The following is a 15,774-nucleotide window of genomic DNA, read 5'->3' on the forward strand; positions in this document are numbered from 1 at the left end:
ACACAACGGCAGATTATGACGTATCATACAGAACATGTTTGGGGTCAGCGGCAATGACCAATTATGCAAATTCACCACTGTTTAAAAAAAAAAAAAAAAAAAAAAACGTGGCTCAAAGAACGGACTCAAATATGTGAGGCAGGAGACGCACGGTAGATGGAGGTGCTGAATCACTCAGTCAGACCCTCCTCCCGTCCCGCTGAGGAGCGCGGCGCCGGCGCTACATCTCAGTTTTATCAGCAGCAGCCACATTCACGTCACGTCAAGACAAATCGGAGGAGGGGTTCAAGTTTGCGCAGGCAGAGACGCAGCAGGACACAAGTAATCCTCAGCGGCTTAGAACTGTGAACAGAGGCACTGGATCAAGACTGATGTCGGAGGCGCGGAGCCCCCACTTATAAATTACCGTGATGCGAGATCAGAACAGTTTAGAATCAAAACAAAAAGGTGGCAATTAACATTTGGTATTTTAAGTTTCCTTTCAGAAATGGGTTTTACCAGGAACCTAGGAAGAACTACTATTAGCCGGGAAGCTATGGAGCTAGGAAGAGCTTCTGTTAACTGGGAAGCTAGGGATCTGGGTAGAGCTACTCTTACGTGGGAAGTTAGGAAGAATCAGTATTAGCTGGGAAGAGTGGAAGCTAGAAAGCGCTGCTAGCTTTAAGTAAAATCCTCCACTCAAACTCTGAGCTGCTGTTCTCTGCGTGGAAGGATCAGTCTGGCCCAGCGGGGCTTAGACAGGCAGATGGTTTCCTCCAGGTAAATGAGCACCTCACAACCCCACACAGCAACTCTGACAAATCTACTGTCATCATCAGAGTAAACTCATTATCGGAGATGGATGATGTGAGTTGCGAAAGTGCAGGTTTGCTATCGAGAATGGAACGTAAACCATCATGTGTCTTCTTTAACATTTAGCAATAAACACGTAAACGGATGTCTCCTTAGGGGAATAAATGGTGAGACTTTTTCTTTTTTTTTCAAAAAAAACTAAATAGAGAGAAACCTCACTGGGAAATTATGTGAATTCAACATTAAAACTGCAAGTAAAACTAAAGTTGACTGATTCGATATCACGTAGTAAAAAGAGATTTGAACCCTGGTTCTTGTTCAAGTTACCAAACTCAATCTCCAACAGGTTCTCACAAAACAAACTTTTACTGAGGGAAATTAGAAAGTTTTATTTCTTCACCTTCAGTAAGAACGCATGCAGACATGTATTTTTCTTTTTTTTGTTTTATAAAACAGAGGACTTTGTAAGTGAGGTATTGTGAGCAGCGAAGGACGACAGCCTCCAGAGAAAGTCACCCTCAGGCTGAGAAATGGTTCTGGGTGATGCTTTTGTTTTGGAGTTGCCAGGTTCAGTGGGAGCATCTGTCCAGACACAAACCCGACGACACATCTTTGCCCGACAGGACAACTCCTTTTAGGGACATAAGTCTTCTGGCTGTCTGACACGACAGAGTCTGTACTCGAGCTGAGAGGCTCTTGTCGAACAACCAGTCCCGTCACAAACGCACCGTCGGATGCCGGGTGAATTTAGATGCTTGTTTATTTGCTTCTGCAAAACATTTAGCATCTGTTCATCCGTTAGCGGTTTCAGAACAGAGATTTGAAGCAAAGTGTTGTGTCCTTTGATGACGAGCAGGTAAAAGACAAGAAAAGCAGCCGACCAAAGTTTCCTGTGGGCGACCACAACTTGAAAACAACATCGAACTGAGCGCATGAACGCAAATTAAAACCAAAATCCAACTGCACCAATGACAGAAATCAATACAGAAAAACAGAAGGACTGCTCAGCGAGTAGCTAAAGTCCTTCCTTGTTTTAGAGTCAAGTCAAAGTTTATTTCTAGGGCACATTTAAAAACAACCTCAGTTGTACCTAAATGGAATGGATCCTCTTCAAATCATGTGCAGCGAGGTAAGACGTCACCTTACTCAGAAGTCTCAATTTAAAAAAGCATGTCTTGACTACTGAACTAATCTGATTATGGAATTAGAGGTAAAGAAAACTCAAAACTTCTCATCTGGATTGTTCCCCGATGGCTGGTTGCACTATGGAGGATAAGCCCTGTCCAAAACTCGTTAATAGATGGGACAAATTTAACTTCACTCTTAAGTTAATGCTAATATCATAACTAACAACCCAAGACCATTGACTGTGTATTTTAAGGAATGGACCTGAATGTTTCCTAAAGCTGTGAAATTCAGTGTGGTGTCTCTGGGCGCTGCCATCTTGGCTAACTCCAATTAACTCATAGCCAATTCAGAATTCATCAAAACTAGGAATCCAGATTGTGATGTTTTTGTTTTATATTAGAAGTAAACCTGGAATTACTTAAGTATACTTTGAGCCTGTTGAGAAATAAATTTAAAAAAAATATATCCTTCACATTTTCCAAGCCACATTTAACAGCCTTATGGACATATCAATATTTTAATAGAGTCTGTAATGTGCACAATGGTAGAATTTAGTTAGTTTACCCAAAGACACCAACAGGGGGGAGGACTGATCAGGAGTTTCCAATCAAATGCACAGGGGTGTTAAAAACCTTCACTAATTTCAGTGAGGCAAAGCAAACAGTTTACTTAATTCACTAATATACTCAACTGAGTCTTTTACGCCTTCTAAAAAAATACTGGGATCAATTCCAAACTGAATAAAACAACGAGCAGAGAAGTGAGTCCAGATATTTATAGCTACTAGTTTTAAAAATCTACTGAATGAAACCAGATTGAAGCATCCCACCCAGCAGCAAAGTGTGAACAAGCCAACTCAGGCGGAAGAGAAAATGAGGTCTGTTTTGGGGGCAATGTTTTGCGCCTTGACAGCACAATGCCGCTGTGCTGCATTGTCCCAACGATCCGCCGCCTCGCCGTTATCATGTGATTTGAAAAGTAGCAGGTAATATATAAACTGATTTATTTATTTATTTTTCCTCTGGGAAGCTGAATGGGAAGTTATTCAGATGGAGATAGACACAAATGATGGGTTTTCCTAGATGTGAAATGATTCTAACCCTGTTCAGGTAGACACACATCCTGCTGCTGGAAGCTCTCACTGAGAAACGACAGCGGCAGTCAGAGAATTCTAACAAAGGCTCGCCAGCTAACATGAAAACAACAACTCGAATCATGCTGGGGCCCCCGGCAGGAAGCCGAGCAATGACACGGGAGGGATTAATTAAAACAACAAGACGAGCTAATCAGCTTAAAGGCACCAAATGGCACCGGGTGACGCAGCTCGACAGGTGAAATAAGATGTTGGTGAATTTTTATTTCCCTAAAGATGAGTAAAGGACTGGAGAGAAAGTTGAAGGGAAAACCTCTTCTATTTCCAGCAGATCATTTTATTTACGCATCCATTAAACTGTTAAGTCGGAACCTTTGAAACAAGGACAACAGGACATGTAGAGTTTCTTAAAGACCTTTCATCATCCAAGTCTTTGGTTCTCAAGTACTGCTGGGGAGTTGGGGTTTAAACAGGACCATCTGAGCCCGTTATGTATCTGGAACTGAAGTGACTGGAGTCTGTAAATGACTAAATATTCACCTGTATTTGAAAGAAATACAGCGGTGCTATTGACTATTCTAAAGGTGCTATTTACATTAAATTGTCACCAGATGTTGGTAACATCCCAAGTAATCCATACATAAAAAGAAAGAAACAAGTTCAGAAATTAAGTTATGTATAATAATATAAAATAACAGAGGAAAAGGGTATTGAACACACACAGAAAGGGAGGTGGAAATATGCATGGAAAGCCAAGACACCAGCTGAAATCTCTCAGTGATCAGAAAACCATTCTGCCCATCATCAGCGCAAATGAATATCAGCTGGTTCAGTCCAAATGACGGCCCATAAAAAGGTGTGTAATTACCAAGGTGTCACACAAGGAACATCATGATGGGTAAAAACAAAGAACTGTCTCAAGACTTTCCTAACCTTATTAAAAACATTGTGATGTCATTGGTTTCAGAAGGATTTCTAAACTCCTGAACGTTCCAGTGAGCACTGCTGGAGCCATAATCCCGACGTGGAAAGAACATCATTCGACCATAAACCGGCCACGACCAGGTGCTTCTTGCAAGATTTCTGACAGGGGAGTGAAAAGAATTATCAGAAGAGTTGTCCACTTCTGTAGAGCTTCAGAAAGACCTGGAATTAGCAGGTGCAATTGTTTCAAAGAAAACAATAAGGAATGTACTCAACGGCCATGGCCTGTATGCATTGGCACTCCAAACACACCACACCGACAGTGAAGTTTGGAGCTGGGAACATCATGGTGTGGAGCTGTTTTTCTGCATTTGGTACTGGCAAACTAAATGTAAATGAAAAATGTACCGAGACATTCTTGAGCTTGATCTGCTGCCATCTACCAGAAGGCTGAAGATGAAACGAGGGTGGACATTTCAGCCAGACAACGATCCCAAACACAGAGCCAAGGAAACTCTCAACTGGCTTCAGAGAAAGAAAATAGAGGTGCTAGAACGGCCCGGCCACTCACCTGACTTGAATCCAATTGAAAATCTATGGAAAGAATAAAGATCAGAGTTCATAGAAGAGGCCAACGGAACCTTCAAGATTTGTGTGGAAGAATGAGCCAAAATCACACCTGAGCAATGCATGCGACTAGTTTCTCCACACAGGAGGCGTCTTGAAGCTTCATTACCAACAAAGGCGTATGTACAAAGTATTAAATATCAGTAAACGTCTTCAATACTTTTTCCCTCTGTTATTTTACATTATAATACATAACTTAATTTCTTGAACTTATTTGTTCTGTTTTTTTTTTTCCATGTATGGATTACTTTTGTTGTTACCAACGCTTGGTGAAAATTTCATGTCAATGGCACCTTTAGAAATATGTTCACTATGAAAGATTGTGATGTGTTCAATATTTATTTTGTCCTCTGTGTGTGTGTGTATATATATATATTTATCTTGTTTTCCTTACCCAGTGTTGGGAAAAGTTGTTCGTTTATCAAATCAAATCAGTTTTTGGATAGAAGCAGCTACAAAATCACTCACTGCTGGAAACATCATGATTAAAAACGTTTTTTGCTTTTTAAATTCAAAATCAAATAAGCTATTGTTTATTTACTCGTTATTTTTAGAGTCTAAACCCAAATTTGAAATACTGAAAAGTTCATTGAGAGGCATCATTCCCTCAGTTCTTCTGTGAACAGTTCTGTTTCTTTCTAAATTCCCAGTGTGACTCCATGATGGTGAGATCAGGATTCTGTGGAGGATGTAACATCTAGTGCATCTCCTATTTCTTCTTGCGGCTGTTCCTCTTCCTGTATGTGTGGGCTCACCGACCTGCTGCAGGATAAATCCAATCACACCATCAGTTACCTCCCTTCCTTCATAACTGTGTGGTGGATAAAAACTACACCAACTATTGCACAGTACTTTACATCTTGTGTGCTCCTCTCCCAGTTTTGTGTGTTATCTTTTTAGTTTGGATTAAAATTGAGGCAGTGTGCAGCACAGTGGAGTATTTTATGTGCCTCATTTATTGTTCTCCTAATACATAATCGTCTGTAACTTAGCAGCTATGCTTTAGTACTATTGTAGAGCTACTTTAGTATCATTAAATATTAATTCTTTTGCAGTTTACAATCTGTCCAGTGTGGCCACTACACTGTTAAAGAGCTCTGAGAGAGGAAAAGGAGGTGGTAGAGGTGGTTAGTTAGTGGTTCAGACACCTGACTACTCTCCTGATTACCACTGATGAGCAAACTGAAGTTATTAGCACTAGTAAATGATTGCAAACCATGTCAGTGGGGTGTGGGATTGATGACAATGAAGACTTTTCCGTTGCCCTTTTCACAGGAAATGAGCTCTGTTCCTCTGCAGTGCCCTGTTTTACTGCCACACCTTTTCTCTCTGATCATCGACTATGAGGTGATGAGAAAAGCAGCCATTTTGGTTCTTTCCGTGACTCTCGGTTGGCCTCGTCCACCTCCTCTCCACTCAGCCCTCTATGGAAGCAGCGAAAGCACATTTCTTCCGAGATAATAAAACCAACTCAATAAATACTGTGGAATGAGGGACTCTGGCTTCTGCACTACACATTTTCTCCTCTTCCTCCTCGTCCTTTTCAAAAGCCCCGTCTCTTCGCCGCCTCCATTCAACCACAGGCGCCTTCCATTATACTTCAGAGTCACCTTGTCAGCCTCGCCAAGAAGTTGGTGGGTCACTTCTTACGAACAAACTTTTAAGCAACAATATACCAAGACACCAAACGTGTCAGAGTGGGAAATGTGTGTGTTCAAGATGTTTTCTGTCAGGTGGAATTGGCATCCTAGAACAGGAGATTAAGAGAGATTTCATTGAGCAATAGATCATTTCAAATCCCTCACAGATTCTTGATTTAAGCCATCAACAAGTTCGGATGATATATTTGTTAGTACGTAAATGTTTACCTCAAAGAAACACCGTTATCACCGAATGCTGATAGCATCGGCAGATCAACTATCCGCCACAGGATGTTTGTGGGTCGGGGCTTCTAGGATAAGTGAATGTAGGTATTTGTATTAAATGAGCAAATGCAGGTGTTGTGAAAGATAAATGGCCTTGTATTCGTATCGCACCAAGCATCAATATCGAATCGGTAACCATTACCTTTGATTTGTGGACAACCCCCTGTACCTTATGAGCCACCGCCACCTCCGTTACTGCAATAGCTGTCTCAAAAGTTGGCTACATCAGAATTAAAGTATATGAGAATGTTTCCCTGGACAAGGATACGAGTTCACCCGGATGAGCGAAAATAGCTGGAAAGCAAAATGGCGATCGTTGCCCCTTTTGTGCCAACCACAAGTCGGAGGCAACTGTTTAACTTAAATGTTGCGGTTTTCATACCCCTGCTGATCGAACAATGCCTAGACGTACTTAAAGGTTGAAAAACACAACGGTCTCTGTGATTGGCCCTGAAGCCATTAGGATTAACTCGCCCAGGAAGAAGTGGTCGATACCAGAGTTAACAGGCTCCTAAACGGCTCCACGAACCAAACCGCTCGCTGACTCATCTGCAGCAGCATTAGACACAGAACTTCTTATTCTGTTTCTTCCATAAAAATCATCTGTTTTCATTCTGAACCCCCCACCCACTCGCCGATGAAACAACTTTCGATAAAAATTATCTGGAGGCCCCCCCACATCGTTAAAATATTCATGGTGAACTGTGAAGGAAGACGTGCAGATGGGAACTTATCAGCAAATGAGACAATTCTCAAATATTCTCTTTGCTGACGTCGGAGTCAACAAACAAACCGTCTGAATTGTCTGATTCTTTATTCCAGCTGATCCGTTTTTCATTCCACATCTGGAAAGGTTTTTTATTAACTCGAAATAAATAATGAAATGCATACACCTCCCTCCCCCCAAGTCTGTCACACGAATACATTGAAAAGAAGAGCAGAGCCGCACAGGGAAGGAAAATAGTAGAGTAGAAATCGAGGAGAGGATACGAATGTAGTAAGGGAAATCAGCTGAAGGCATGTGGTCCCAGTTTTCAGGGTGAGGTAATACTGCTGATGAAATCCAGACATCTATGACAACAGACATCTTATAAGAAAAGAGGGAAAGAGTAAAGACAAACAGATGAAAGGAAAGAACCGAAATGGACAGAAATAAATTAAGAACTTCCATGTGTGGTGCTTTTATCCGAACAGCAGGTTCTGGTGAAACCTGATTTAAAAATATGCTTCTATATACCACAAATCTTAATGTAAATCTTTATCCATATAAGGGCTGCAAATTATTATTTTGTACATGCATGCATGTCTGTGTCTTAGATCGAAGCTTGTCACGTAAAAGGAAAGATCATGTGATAAGCTCGACTTATCACTCTTGCCGGAAATTGCGTCTCTCTGTTGGGAACTGATCATGTGCCACAAAAATTCACCACCAACACTACAGCCAACGACCACCTAGTAGGGCCAACATATACTCTGCACTTAAGAGGAAATAACTCTTCATACCTGCAGGTGCAAACAGCCTTCACATACTTATGAAAAAGAAGTTTTGGTAACAGTTGCCATTTAAAAAGATTTTTTTTTTTGTTTGTAGCTGTGTCTTCACAAATGCTGCCCTTAAACTGCATGAGAGAACTGTAGAGTAAAAGAAAACTTTTTTTACTTTTCTGAAAATTTTCTCTTTTTTTTCCAATTTTCATAGAGAAAATCAAGATTAATAAATTGACCACATATGTTTCTGTGCTCCTAAGTGGTAAACACATAGAAACATGTATTTACACCAGCGGTTTTCAAAGTGTGACGCAAGTCTCCCCTGGGGGGCGCCAGAGGACTTCAGGGGAGGTGCGTCGTGAGAAAAAATAAACCTGAAGAAAAGTTCAAACATCTGGTTAGCTAACTAGAAGAAAAGGAGAAAATCGAATAACTTATGGGGAACATGTCCTCCTCCACCACACTAGGTGGCGATACGTGTCTTTACAGCGGGCTGACATTGCCCCCTTTCCAGTTGATCCATTACGTCAATGCAATCCAAAGTCTAATGCAGCAGAGTAATGTACGTAATGTGCGTGCTAATTATGGTGCAAATAAGATGTGCGCTATCTCTCAGGTGGCTCTTCTACAACCGGTGAACACACCAGCTTTCTTGGATGTTTTTGTTCGGGGGTCATACACCAGTGCAGCAGTTGTGGAGCATGCGCACACGCCATCCTGTTAAAGTCTGACAATTTTTAAAACTCAAGGGTTTTTGAGTTCTCTTAGGGGAGGCTCACTGTCCCACAATGAAAACCCCTGATTTAGCCCATTAGAACATAAGTGCTGATTAAGGCACTTGTGAATCACTTCTTTATGGTAGGTACCCTCAGTGTTCATGCAGAGGTGGACCCTGAAGGCCAAATTTGACAAGGATTTGACATGAGAATGTTTCCTTGATCTTCTCTGAATGGCTGAATGAAAACCCTATGGTTCTAAACCTCACTGAGAGACACAGGGACCCAATTTGCGCTGAAGTGACCATATATGGTTCCATGCCCTATAAAGGGTTAAATCATGCGGTTCATCCCCTCACCCGAGCTCTTCCTCAAGTCTTTGAGCAGCTTTGGCTACGGACGATAACACTCGTAAACACCCTTGTTCTGTCATCCGTGCCCCAAAACATTTACCACACAAGCTGCGAGACCAAAAACCAAAAGGTGTGTGTTTGTTTGAAAGCCGATGATAAAGAGTGCGAGCGACCACGTGTGTGTTCTCCTTCGCGGAGACATGAGGAGGAAGTGTGTGTTCCCACCCCACTTTTCCCCACTCGGCTGTTTACATTGGCCCGTCTCTGATCGCTGCAGAACAAACACCAGCCCTCACATCCATTCTCTCCATCACATTTGGCTCACAGCCTTGGTCTCTCCCTTCCCTCCTCTCTCTCCTCATTTTCAGTTTTAATCATCTTTATCCACAAGAAGCACTTCATTATGCGAGGTTGTTTAGCTGTAAAATCGCTGTATAATTTGGTATCTGTTTATGCAAAGTGAACAACGATGGCTTCTATAGCATCGCTTGCAAGTCAAAACGCAACGGAGTGCATGCTCAAATCATCTTCTAAGATCATTTATTATTCCGGGTGAAAAAATTAAACACTGAATCCAAACTATGAAAAGAGAGGTTTAGTTTTAACATCTGTCAAGTTCTTGCAAATTCCACGTGTGAACAATTAAACGTGTTTACGACAAAAAAGTTGTGACACAGTCTAACGTCGGATCAAACTTCACGGGATCTTTACTCTGCTGATGCATTCCTACGAAGTTGGTTCTCCAACTCTTAGCGATTTTATGTGAAATTCTACTGGAGTAATAATCTTATAATATTCTAATAATATGCTTTTCCAGAAACACGATGCCCTCAGAAATATCCCTTTAGGTCTGTAAGATCAGTCCTACAAACTCCAGCCTGTCCTTTAAAGATCTTGAAGCTGGTTTTTTTTTCCCACAGGGACGTCCAGGACATGTTGCCCAGCGTCATCAGATGCTCGACTTTACGTTTGGAGTTTCTGGACACCGTCACGCTGTCACATTTGGAGATCCGTCCGTGCAGGCGTGAGGAAAAAGCACCGGCAAAGTTTACAGAGTGTGTCTGACTGTGTTTGGAAGAATGCCGCCTGTGAGGTTTGGAATTGACGGCCATATTTGGGTTTAGAGGTTATGGTAATTCCTTTTTTTTCCCCCCCGGAGGTGTAAATATTAGGATGACAACACTCTAGTGGCCGGAGACAAATGAGAGCGACTATTCCCGTGGGTCCTCGCTCTGCCCACACAGTTTGATTATGACAAGGAAATAACGCTGACATTAATATCATCTACTAGTGTTCACATTACAGTTTTGATTGTGAGACCTGACCTTTTGTTTGGTATGCATTTTTAATTTCTCCAAGGTATTTGGGATTAGTAGGATCTAAGAAGTACAAAAAATATATGTCCTCATATGTGGACACTGGGATTATTTCACTGTCTGTTACAACAAAGTCACCAATGCGTAACAAAATATAAAACTAAAACTATATTAAAAATAATATCCCCATATCAGGACGCTGGCTCTCAAGAGGTTAAGTTACTTAATTCGATCAGATCTTTCTGACACTCAGAACTACGATTTGAAATTAAACGGGTGAAAGTTAGAGCTCTTTCACACCCAGGTGGTTGTTGCTCTGAATCTGGGAGCATTTATTCCTCTTACCCATTATCCATCACACTCCACTACAGAACAGATGAACTGAGCTGAGCCCATTTAGAGAGTAGTTGGTTTGCAATGTAAACACACAATAACCATGACTACCTTATTATTTTATGGCAGAGTAGTTAACATGGAAGAGTACATCTGTTAGGAGTCTCACTCAGCCAGGTCAGTTTAATCAGAGTATAAGGTTCTGACACATCCTCAACACTATGTTCTTGCAAACATATCGATGATAATTTTGTGGAAGGGACGTCTCTTCAAGACAAGGACAAGTACATATTTGATTAACTATCTGAGTGGCAGAATATTGTGGTGGTTAGCACAGAATCCTCACAGCAAGGTCTGGGTTTGAATCCATCCGACTGAGGCCTTTCTGTGTGGAGTTTGCATGTTCTCCTGTGTCTGTGTGGGTTCTCTCCAGGTACTCCAGCTTCCTCCCACTGCCTAAAGACATGCTCGTTAGGTTCATCAGTGATTCTAAGGCCATGTCCACACGTACGAAAACGACCTGGTTTTTCTTAGCGTTGTGTCGAGTATTTCTTCATAAATGTTGATCCATTTCGAAACCGCATCTAGTTATAGAAAGGCTGTAGTACGTAACCCAGGCCTATGCATGGCACTATTTCAGATACAGACCTCAGCACAGGATCCATATTTTTCTTTTTCAGCCTGAGACCTGGACTCAAAAAGGTGTGGTTCCGGTTTCAGGGAGATCTGGATCCGTCACAAGCAGGCAGAACCATGCAAGACCTATGCGGTTTCACCCCAAAATTCGGATTTGTGTAAACGTGGTCTAACCCTAACACTGACCCTGTTGGTTTATCTGTGGGTGTGAATGGTTGTTTGTCTCACTGCGTCAGGCCTGGGATAGGCTGGACACCTGTCCAGTGTACCCCTGGCCCAATGGCAGCTGGGATTAGTTTAGTTTATACACAAATTATGTAACAAATCTATGCAAGGTGGGAACCAAGCCTTTACAGTTTTCCACATCCAACTGGATAAGCTTCAGCCGCTTTCCCCACGACTCTCCAAGGGCCAACAGAGAAAATGAATGAATGAATAATTAACTAAATACTAAACATTTTATGAACAACCTGAACAATAAGTGAAGTTGCTACCATCTGCTGCATATTTCTGGGTTTTCACGTTGTGTCCGCAACCAGCTGGACTAATGAGGTTCAGAACTTGCAGTGAATATCTTCTTTTTTAAAATTAGAAAAATTATTGAAGCTTAAAAAGAAAAGAAACAACTTGCTACGGCCCGTTTGTGCAGGACTATTAACCACAACATTACATAATATCTCAGCCAATCAGTGAGCAGTGTGTGCGCCGACGTCATTTGCTGATTTAATCCAAACACACATGATGTCAGCGTACACACAGCTGGAGCCAGGGATCAGTTCTCAGTGTGAAACCAGAACCAGATGTCAGAACAAAACAGGCACACACAGAAGAAGAATCAGAGGTAGTCACTGAGCTCTAAGAAGCGAGAGTGTGACTGCTAACATATAACATCTCTATCTCTGCAGGAAGCTGTTTGGGATAGAATCAGTAGCTGTGGAGCGTCTCCACAGTTAAGACATTTAATGACACAGAAGTAAATAGCCGATTTAAATAGTGAGTTCATTATCACACTAATAGCACAATGACAAAGTTCCACAACAAAAAGAAGTAAAATGGTATCGCATCTGAAGAAAACACATTCAAAAATGAAATAAAAAATAAAATAAGAAAACATCCTCATCAAAAATAATACACAAACAAAAGCTGGAATGTTTCCAGTGGAACCCAAGGGGGAAAAAAAATGATGAAAAGTCTCTGAATAAATGTTTAAATATTATTATTGGCGTCAGTCTGCAAAAGAAATACTGAGCTGACAAGCGAATAAAAAGCAAAAGGTTTTTACGGAATGGTGGTGATAAATAAATTGAATATATATACAGTACATATATATATTATTTCCAGCACCACTGACAAGTAGCAAAACAACTCATAAAAGTCATAAAACTTTGAATAACAAGCGTGTCACAGCTGGTTCATTCCTTTTTGGGCCACTAATCTGACCCAGTTACCAAGTTAGCAACATCACTCAAGCAACTTACTCAGCTCGGCAACTAAAGACCCTAAAAAATACAAATTTGCATCTTTAATTTCATCATGTGTATAGTATGTGATAAATGTTATGACAAAACTTGTCCCTAAGGAATATGACCAACGACAAGTCGATACATGAATCAAAAATGTTTCAATATCTCCAAAGAAAACAGGTGTAAAAGGCCAACGTAACAACACACCTGAAGCCTTCCACACTGACAACATGTTAGCATGTGTGGTTGTGACTTTACTGTTCAAACAGATAAATCTGAGACGGAACGGTGGGCGATCAAGGTTGATCAATCTTTGCATCTCTGGTCAAACTGAAATAGTCTAGTATAGGGAGGGAGGGAGGGAAGGAGGGAAGAAAGAAAGAAAGAAAGAAAGAAAGAAAGAAAGAAAGAAAGAAACTGATGCAAAACATCTGCAAGATACATCAACACCCACGGACACCACAGCTACACGGCCTCTGCTTGTTTTCCTCTCATGCTCCATCCAAACATTGAGCAGAAAACAGATATTTAGACTCAACCTCCAGGTCGACCACTGCTAGGATGCTTTTTTTTTAACTTCTTCTTTTCAGTGACACCACTTCCTCACCTGGAGGCCGAGTGTCACGTTCAGGGTCACTTTGCCATTTCCAGAGAGTCAACCTTCAAGTTAGAGGCTCACATAACAAGCCAGCACACTCACACTCACACTCACCACAAACCTGTCTCCAGGAAAATAAAACGTGATGTTTGCTTCCTTCTCGTTTAGACCTTACATTAACATCTGGCCCGGGTAATTTGAACACAAGCGTCCAGCTTAAAGTTCAGGTGTCAGGTGTATTTGACTGATCTTATCTTAAACCAAATGTGGAGGTGGTCCAGGACACATCTGACCTCATTCCTTCGTTGGTCTAAACACACAGAAAGTCCCGGGTCACATTAAAGACCACCTACTCAAAAATTTTTGGCCAAGCGTTTCTTGTATAAACAATCACCTGTAAAGGAATAATCACTGGGATGTCCATTTATCAGTAATAATAGCTCTAGGGTCAGAGGGTCAGGGTCAGTTAAAAAATGTCCATCTTGAAGCACAAGGAGTCGTGTGGAGATTAGTTACTTGTTCCAGGATTCAAATTGTGCACTTTTTCTCTAACATAAGGGCATCAGGGTGGAGAAAGAGACTTCACAGCTTGTTCCAACATATGGTTCATCTCCCCAAGTCATGACGCAAACACAAGAAACAGCTGTTCATGATTCTGATCCAGTGGATGAAATGATGTTGGAGTTCATTTACACACAGAGAAAATGAGATCAGATCTCAAGTGCTGGCCGGGAACGCATGTGGAGACACATATTAATGCCATGCTTGACCACAGATACTTAAAGGTGGTCATTTCTCTTCAGATCGCCCAGGTCAGATGTTAACGCAAGGTCCAATGTACTTAAACCTGCTTCAATGTCGATCTCGGCCAGATCCCCAGACTCCAGATGGATGATGGAGAAGGACTTTTAAGACCTCAGCGTGGACCGCATGTTAGGAATCCTGGAACCCCATATATCACCCACCGACGCAACAAGCCAGGGAAAAAAACTCGACTCAATGAGATGTGAAACCACAGTCCGTCACAGCTCAAACACTGGCGGTTTTACGCCGCCACCTTGCAAGTATATGATGGATAGCAAGAAGCAGTAGCTGTGTTCATATGTGTATTACAAATAGCTTTTGAAGATAAATTGTGGGATGTCTAACATCTGGAGACCAGCAAAGCCAAACTGATGAGTCCAGAAACCACTGAAAACTATGGATATTTAGACAGTTAAACTTTCTACTTTACCTCTGTAACTGACATTACAAATTGACAAATGTTAATAAAATAATCTTAATATCCATTGGGTCTACACTTCTTTATTATTCAATCGACTTTAGCATAAAGCTCTAGCTGGTGTTTGCCCCATTATCAGTCTGTTAAAAATTTGGCAGTGAGAGTTTTTGGAAAAGAATTAAACAACTTTAAGGTAATGGAAACAAAATGTTAAAAGAAGTAGATAACAAAATAATTTGACTTGTAATGACTTGATTATGACATTTAACAGGAAATGAACTCTATGGTGTACATACAGAGGATGTTGTGACATAACTGCAAAGGACAACAACATTGTAATCATACCTGTCAATCATAACAGCAATTTAGTGCATCGAGCTGATCGTCAGAAACTGACAGAACCTTCACTGCATCTTTCCTGCAACCTTCACACTTTGACTCACCCCACAGCCGCCTCTCCCTCACACTCCTCCAGAAGACATCCCAAGCCTTGTTGGTGGAGTCCTTCACATGCTCGCTGAAGGATCTTCGCAGTGGAGTTTTTACCGCTGGGGTCTGAGCCATATTCCACATGTTCAAAAGTTACATATTCCCACACGAGAAAAAAAAAAAAATCTGAAAAAAGTTTCTGAATGGTTTCTAAGCCATGTGGGCAGCTTCCACTCCGACTCAGCTCATGCACAGGGTGCGCTTTGGGATAAGAGTTGAGAAAAGTGAGGAAGGAGGAGAAGGAAGAGGAGGAGGAGGATGTAGAGGAGGCGGGGGGCTGACACTTGATGCAAAAAGGCTGCATGCAATTTGTGAAACAGTCGCCCTTTCCCTCCCTACAGGGTCTATTCTAGTGAGAACCAAGCAGTAAGAAAAAAAATATAAAAAAATATAAATGTGTGTATATGTGTGTAAGTGTAAAGAAGAGGGAAGTACATGTGTGAGAGCGATTCATGTTTTTGTGTGGGAGGTCTGGCCCGAGGAGAGGAAATGACATCTGGCCAGGGTTAAAGACATCAGTGGTAAACACTATAAACACAAACACTGAACAGTCAACACACTAAATGTTTAAATTTGAAACTTTTGTATGGAAAGAACTTTTTAAAAGACGCTTATTTTTTCTAAATGAAGTTACTTTTTATCACTAACACATACAGACATGACAGTCAACA

General features: G+C 41.3%; 1 protein-coding gene across 2 annotated transcripts in view; it reads right to left on the reverse strand.

Annotated features, from left to right (window-relative positions):
- The window catches only part of si:dkeyp-23e4.3 (rho GTPase-activating protein 7), a 65,893-nt gene extending 50,602 nt beyond the window's left edge, over positions 1 to 15,291 (reverse strand). For both annotated transcript variants that reach the window (XM_047607327.1, XM_047607326.1), the window contains exon 1: positions 15,058 to 15,291. In XM_047607327.1, coding sequence (XP_047463283.1) covers positions 15,058 to 15,187 — 130 coding nt within the window. In that variant the 5' untranslated portion in view covers positions 15,188 to 15,291. The remainder of the gene's footprint in view (positions 1 to 15,057) is intronic.
- Positions 15,292 to 15,774: the final 483 nt, after the last annotated feature.

This window comes from Mugil cephalus, chromosome 15 (assembly GCF_022458985.1).
Source record: "Mugil cephalus isolate CIBA_MC_2020 chromosome 15, CIBA_Mcephalus_1.1, whole genome shotgun sequence".
Classification (NCBI taxonomy): domain Eukaryota; kingdom Metazoa; phylum Chordata; class Actinopteri; order Mugiliformes; family Mugilidae; genus Mugil; species Mugil cephalus.